General features: G+C 38.3%; 1 protein-coding gene across 1 annotated transcript in view; it reads left to right on the top strand.

The window, feature by feature from the left end:
• The window catches only part of LOC113016353 (cyclin-dependent kinase 4 inhibitor C-like), a 9,949-nt gene extending 3,786 nt beyond the window's left edge, over nt 1-6,163 (top strand). The window contains exon 4 of the mRNA XM_026159127.1: nt 5,545-6,163. Coding sequence (XP_026014912.1) covers nt 5,545-5,548 — 4 coding nt within the window. The 3' untranslated portion in view covers nt 5,549-6,163. The remainder of the gene's footprint in view (nt 1-5,544) is intronic.
• The last annotated feature ends 1,599 nt before the right edge of the window (nt 6,164-7,762 follow it).

The raw sequence follows: 7,762 nt of genomic DNA, 5'->3' as shown, positions 1-7,762 counted from the left end.
TGGTTTGTGCTCTGAATATTTTGTAGTTTTGTGAGTTTTAAGGCTTCAGGCGTGAGTTTGTTTTTTCTTGTTCTGTTAGTTTTTGTAATTCTGACCTTATTGGTTTAATTATGAATGACCTAAAATGACATTAGTGGACAAATTCCAGCTGCTGGAGCATAACAGTGAGATGTAAAAATTATGTCACGTCAATAACACACATAATGGTCTTAATTTTTTTTTCATCTTTTCAACACTAAAAGATACATATTGAAAAATAAAAAATAAAATTCAGTTAAATTTAATAATAAATAACACAGGGATAAGTGGTCGTGGATAGAGTGAAACTATTGTTTCTATCAGCTTACATATAGACTTAATAATAATAATAATAATAATGGATTGCATTTATGCTGAAGCACTATAATCTTTCATTTGTTTCTAGAACCTTTGTGAAACTAAATGAGCAGATTACTGTCTGTGGCCACAACATGTGCTGTGTGTTTAAATCTGTTGCATTTGAGTCATCTTACTTTGCTATTACATTAACAAATGAAATCAAATTTGTATTCTGTTTTTCTTTAATATTTAGGTGACATTTACAGTCACCTAAGTACAGTTGTGCTTTCACATGTTTACTAAGCAGAAGTTAGGAAGTAAAGCCATAAGATTTACACTACAGAGAGTAGTGCAAGGAGCAATTTTATACTTATTAAACCAGTATGCACCTTTACAGGCTACACAATGAATTTAAGGAAAAACAAGCTGCTTTAAATCATAAACATCGTCATAAACTGCTATGCTCATAGATTAACACAGGCAAATATGTCAAAGCTTTCAGACCAGCCTCAGGAGCTGATGCAAACAGATATATGGGGTACTTTCCAAAGTCACACAACTTACCACAACAGCTACAGAAAGCACCGAGTTACTGTTAACCAAACAATCAACGTGAGCTTGAGCTTGGCCTGATTTTACATGTTAATAGTCAAATCGTTAAAATCTGTCAATAGACTCTGAGGAAACACACTGAGCTTTCTGAGGCCCGTCCATTGTGTGCCACAAAACAGCGTTTCTGAATGTAAAGGAAACATAATGCTGCTGTCACCTTTTCTATAAAATTATTAAAATATTATTTTCCAGTTCACAGATTGAACTGGTTTGTTTGTTTCTTGTGTTTCGTCAGCGAGGCTTTGAACTCTAATAAAGCGCCTCTTTTTGATACTCAGCTCGAAACATTTAACCGAAAGTGAAACTTAAAATCTTTCGTGCGCATTAACATAATAAAGGCGCGCGCTCCTGTTTTCATTTAGTTTGAAATTAACCGACCGTCTTGTTGTTCAGTTTTTCATACCGTGTTCTTCTCATCTCTTAACGCACTTTTTTTTCTTTTTCCGGTTTCTGAGGCATAAACACAGAGCTTAGAACCGGCTGATTTTTCGGGCCAGTTTCTTATAAATAGCACCACAGTCATGGTCGACAGCAGACTGTAAGGCCCACAGACAGGGAGGCATTGGCTCGTCTCATTTTGCTGTTCCAGAAACGCGCGTAATTACAACAACAATATGCGTGCGCCCACGCCACAGATTAATGTAGCCACAGTTATGAAAGTGCAAACATATCTGTTAGATCGCAGATGAGACTAAAAGTTGGAATAATTTTATTTAGGCGCAGATATGATCACCCAAACTAAACACTAGCCGCACATGAACGACGATGAATGACTGGTTTTAGGTTTCAGAGAGACGTGAGGGGTGCTTCCCAAAGTCTGAGCTGCACAGTCATGTTGGTCACCGCGATCGCTGCAGAAGAACTAAACTGCTGTGAAGCAAATAATTACACCGAGCTTGGAATCACCTGCCGGTGATACGGCTGTTTTTAGTTCTTCATAACCAGAATTTGAATTAATGTAACTTGCATTTGAAGTGTATCAGCTGAGGGGCACGGCCTGAGCTCACAAGCTTTTTATGTCAATTCATTTCTAGAGGAAACCGGAGGTCGCTGTGTTAAAGCTGTTCTTTCTGAAATCAGCTCAAATCAGCAGTTCATGCGCACTCGCCGCATCTTCTTTAGCTTTTTTCTCTCAAACAGGACCGGGCAGCTGAACCTGCAGCAGAGCAAGTGTGATTTATTTTAACCTCACCTCAGGTGTCTGCAACCACAAAGTTCCCGATATACATGGGTTTTTTGTGTGTTGTTTTTGTTGTTTTTAAACACCCGGGGCTTAGCCCTAAAGCAGGGGTGTCAAACCCAAATGCACAGGGGGCCAAAACTCAAGGCACACTTTAGGTCGCGGGCCAAACAAGATAAACATTTATTGAACACACTAAAACAATGTTTTTTTTAAACATAAATATGAATAAAAACAGACAGGAATATTATTCCAGAATAAATAAACTTAAAAAAAACTTTTAATATTTTGCTCTTCATAAAAATATATCCTGTCAAAATTATGCAAGTTAGAAATAACCCCAGAAAAAAATTAATGAAAGCATACACAAGGTTGGAGCCGCATGTAGACGGAGCTGGGCATTGCTTCAGGAATGGAACTAATAAACTGTGCGGGCCATTCAGGGTTGTACTTTGCCTCGAGTTTACCATTACACTGCAGCTCCATCTGAATCTGCACAGGTGCAGTTTCCACGTAAATGGGTTGCGAAGCAGCTCGAAATTCTCTTTTTGTGCTTTAAAGTAGTGATGGGATTTTTGGCGCTTTTTAGAGAACCGGCTCTTTCGGCTCGACTTACAAAGAGCCGGCTTTTTTGGCTCCCAACCGGCTCTTCGGGTTGTTTTGTTGCTTTAATTAATTTATTATTAACAACAATATAAAATTATGCACAAAAGGAATTACTAATGCAAAAAAGAAGTGGTTTTATTTATATATGTTTATACATAAATATATGTGGTGGCCCCTAGAGACAAAACACGTACAAACTCCAAAACACATTTCTAGCGTTAACTGAACTTCCAAAGCAGAGCTACCTAGATCACTTAAATTACACAATTGAAAGCATATGTGTATTGTTTGTGTATTTATACACAAGCACTCATATATATTCAAATAATTCAAAAAAATGTTCATTTACCTGTTACTACCACACACCAAATCCGGTCGTTGGTACTTGCTGGCTTGTGTAGCCTCTAGGTAACAAAAGCTCAACACTGCGCCCAGCATCCTGGAGCACTTCTGTTGTGTTTTGTATGTGTTTTGGAGTTTTTACGTGCTTTGCCTGTAGGGGCCACCATAAATAGACATTTATTTATTCACTCCACATAAAATGTAATAAATAAATCATATGATACAAAAACCAACTAGTCACAGTTCAACTTTTAACTATTTAAATTTTCAGCTTTTTCCTTTTAAACAAATTTCAAGTGAAACGACACAAAACACTGCAAACCACAACACAATTAAGTATAAATTATAATATGAAAACAAAAAGAAGATGAATATTCTCTGTCTGAATCCTTTATCATCTGCAACTGAAAATAGTTGTGGATGATTACTATACCTCTCTAATGTGACGTTGTTGTCCCTGGCTCTCTTTCTCTCTCTCTCCCTCCCGCTCTGTTCCTGTGCTACTGAGTGTAACTACCCCCCCTCCCCCCTCATCCCAGAGCAAAGCACAAGGCTCGCGTGCGGAGTGAAGCGGAAAAAAGTGCGAGAGGGTGAGAGAAAGAAAAAAAAAAAGAAAAACATGGCTCGCCATAAGCAGCCGGCTCGCGTCGTTCACGTCAAAGATCCGGCTCTAAGAGCTATTTCGTTCCCGACTGACACATCACTACTTCAAAGTCCCCAAAGCGCCGCAAACTCAGTGCGCAGTGCGCTCAGTTTATCAGCAAAGTGCGCCGACTTGGTTCAACATTACTTGGCAACAGAGAAAGTGAGGCAGGTTGCACTGGTGCATTTGTGACAGCTTCACTTGAAATGCCTTCACCGCATCATACATGCCATATCCATGAACTGACAGGTTTCCTTGCTGAGCTCAAAAACTCGATTGAGAACTTTTATCCCAACTCAGCCAGCGGACCTCTGTATGATGAGGAATGTCGGCAAACTCTGAATCTATTTCCCACATAAAAGACTGAAACTGACGGTGATTTAAACCGTTAGCTCAGATAAAATTTGCGGTTTGGGTTATGGTGATAATTACATGCTCCTAACATCTGATTTGTCTATCTCCTCTGCTGCCAACGCAATTAAACTTGCTTTCACAACAGCTTCACTTTGTGATTTTGCTCTGGTGACAAACGTCTGCTGAAATGTCAGATTCTTCTTTAGCTCTTCTCCTTTCTGTAGTTTCTGCATTTAGGTTTTTCAGCTTATCCTGATGTTTTGTCTTGCAGTGCCGTCTTAAATTAAATTCCTTAATTACAGCCACTTTAGCTCCACTAATAAGGCACACGGGTTTACCAGCATGTCTGTAAACATATATTCAGTCTCCCACTGGCACTGAAAGGCTCTGCTTTCAGAATCAACTTTTCTCTCCACCATTGTGAGCGGCTAGCTTCACAATAACAGAAGTTTGACTTGATTGAGCGGGAATGTTCCCAGTTAGCCTAGCGTTCGAAAAGGAGGCTGCAGCGCTGCATTATGGGATCTGTAGTTTGTGTGTTATTAGCACCTGGCCATCGCCGGGCCATGCATAACAATAACAAGTTTGACACATGTGCCCACATGTTGAAGATTTATTAGGCTGTGTTTTGAGTTTTGGTCGAAAAAGAATAATATATATATCACATATGCAGGACACCGTAAACTAGTTTTTTAATTAAGCAGCAAGGCAGAACAAAGTCAGGGCTGTATCAAGACACGAGGACTAAACCCCAATTCAACCAGACCCAGAACTGATCCGGAATTAAAACAGGACTACAACAGTTCAAACATGTCTGTCTCACCTGCTCTTGTTCCCTCTCTGCTCCTCTCTCTCCCTCTTTGTGCTGACAATCAAGCCAAACACCAACATCATCAAATATACAGTTTACATACTCTTCAGGTAAAAACACAAACACTTTAATTGTAAAACATCAAATCAGACTAAAAATTTAGATATTTAGATAATGGAGGTCCACAGGTCTTTTCCTGGTGTCTTGGTTGATATCTCTTGATTTTCCCATGCCATGGCTTAAGCCCAGTAAGCCCCCCCACCTCAGCTCCACCAATGCTGGTGACAAAGCTTTCATTTATGGACCAAAAGCAATAATTAAGAGATGTGTTAGACGAGCCTGGACAAGAATTATTCATTCTGAGGCAAATGACAGCGTTGTGGAGGATGTAAGCGGGCTGAGCGCAACGAACAGTTTAAAGGTGACAAACCAGTTTTGTCTTTTGCTTCGGAACAAACAGAGGTTTCAATGTCAGTTAAAATTTATCCCAGGGTTAAAATCAAATTTGCGCTCATGCCTCGTGGAGCTGACGACACAGTGAAAATGTTTAACTTTTATAGACTGTAAAACACATTGTAGTTCCACTTATTTTATAATTTTTCAGGTCTAATTTTAGTTAGTATGCATGGATGCAGAGGTTAAATATGTGCCATGAACTTCCACATTTTTCTCCCACAGGTAAGAGGAAGGATGTGATTAAGAGAGCCTGGAGTCTCTTTGGAAAGCAACTTCTTCTTCTGATCTTTTGTTTCCCGAACTTTTTTGCCGGACATTGAACACGTCTATACGTTAAAAACAATAATTAGCGCTACAAAAACTAAAGAACAAAAATCTGTGATTTATATTCACAGTCTGGTGGAAAGAATACTTTGCAACACTTGCTTACTAAATGAGAGAATGTGACTCTTTCATATGGTTATTGAAAAACTGTGAAGCTGAGTGCATAAAAGTGTTTTTCATTGTTATTTTTATGCATTTACCAAACTAATACCTTACATACTGTGAAACATTGCTTTCACATTCACCATTAGGTGCATCTACACACTTCCGACACGGTCACATAAACATTAACTTCTTTTTGATGCTGCATTTTGTTTGATGGTGTTATGTTCTGGTCATCAATGAAAGCTCTCAGAAAACCCCTGGCACCTTTGTGTCTGGGCTAACATTTATCTAAAGCTTCAAAGTTAGTACAAAGTTATGTTGTACCAAACAGCAAGCATCAAAGTGTATCATCTAATTGTAACCTACGGTCTTCTGTTTTTTGTGCACGCAAATAAATCACACGTGAAATTTTCTTCTTCTGTATTGTCTGTTTTATTATTTTCCTTTAGCACATCACAGTCATATTTACTCTTACCAACAAGAAAAGGTTTTGCAAGTAACCATTAAAACTTTACTTACCCTACTCTTTAAATCTTTAGTAGGTTTTTTAAAAATCCAAAGAATTCACCTAAAATTCCTGTGAGTTTGGTTATCTTAATTAGAAGCCCTCACTCTGGGTTTGTGACTAAGCAAAACTTTGTGCAGCTTTGTGCTGAGCAGACATGATTCACTTTCCAGCGTCGGTTGTGGGTGTGTTCGGGGATTTCTACACATCCCTTCATAACTGAAAAGCTTATGAAAGGATCACAGATGTACACATAGTGTGGTACATTTGTTATTTTTTGCATATTTGTCGCAGTAAAAAAGTTTCAGATGAAAAACATTTTATGTTAGAACACCCAATGAATCCAAGGTCCACAACTGATGATGCGTCTTAAAAAATATTTAATACTTTAAATTAGAGATGGCACAATACCACTTTTTTATGTCCGATACCGATATCATAAATTTGGATATCTGCCGATACCGATCAGAATCCGATATAGTGTGTTTTAATCAATAAAACTGTTTTTTAAATATCTTGCTGCATTTTGTATAAGTTCATACTCAAGTTTAAATAAACAACAACACTAAAGCTATTCTGTCATACCTGTATGCAAAAAATACAACAAAATATTTCATAGTTCAGCAAAACTGATCAATCTTATAAACTTAAACCTACTCCATCCTTCCTATTCTGGTATTTTAAAGAGTAAGCAACCTAACCAATAGGGTTCTAAAACTCCCAGCAAAAAAAAAAAAAAAAAATAGGGAACCACCCTCCACCTCATGATGCTTACTCGACGTAATAAACTTTAATTTGATGCAGTGTGAAAAAAATGCACAGAAATAAATTATTTTTCAAGAATAATTAAATAGATTCAATATCTTTTTTCAACAGAACTGCAGACTGCACAGATGGTATCTTCCCAAAGGAAAAAGTACTGTAACGTTCACAAGAACCAGACGGTCGGGGTCTCAGTTTGTCCGTTTATTTGGCACATAAGCCAGCGGGTTGTTAACTCAGGGGGAAGCGCTCTCGAACTACACCTCTCTTCAGCCTGGCACACACACAGAACAACCAGGTCCCACCCACCCCTTCCTGTACACCACAACCAAACATGAATCTTAAAGGAACAACAACAGTGTGCAGAGATCACCAACATGTCACTGTACAATAACACTTAACCATCGTTACACTACTATAGCTTACTAGGGTATATTAGACTTAACAGTTACTATATACAGTAATGGACTTCTATACATTTTACATAAGATTAAAACTTTGGGTGTAAGATTCGGATAATTTTTTTATTAAAAGCTGGACATTTTAAATGAGAATAAGAAAGAAAAGTATGTCTTTGTGCCCCCTTTTCCCTGTTCATGCCCTATCGGCCCCCCTGGCTAAACTTTGCTGCACAGTTACCATCCCTCAGCTACATAGAAAAAGATCCTGGTGTGTAAATGGTAAATGGCCTGTATTTATATAGCGCTTTACTAGTCCCTAAGGACCCCAAAGCGCTTTACATAT

This window comes from Astatotilapia calliptera, chromosome 23 (genome assembly GCF_900246225.1).
Source record: "Astatotilapia calliptera chromosome 23, fAstCal1.2, whole genome shotgun sequence".
Lineage (NCBI taxonomy): Eukaryota > Metazoa > Chordata > Actinopteri > Cichliformes > Cichlidae > Astatotilapia > Astatotilapia calliptera.
This window is presented reverse-complemented; position numbering and strand designations above follow the sequence as displayed.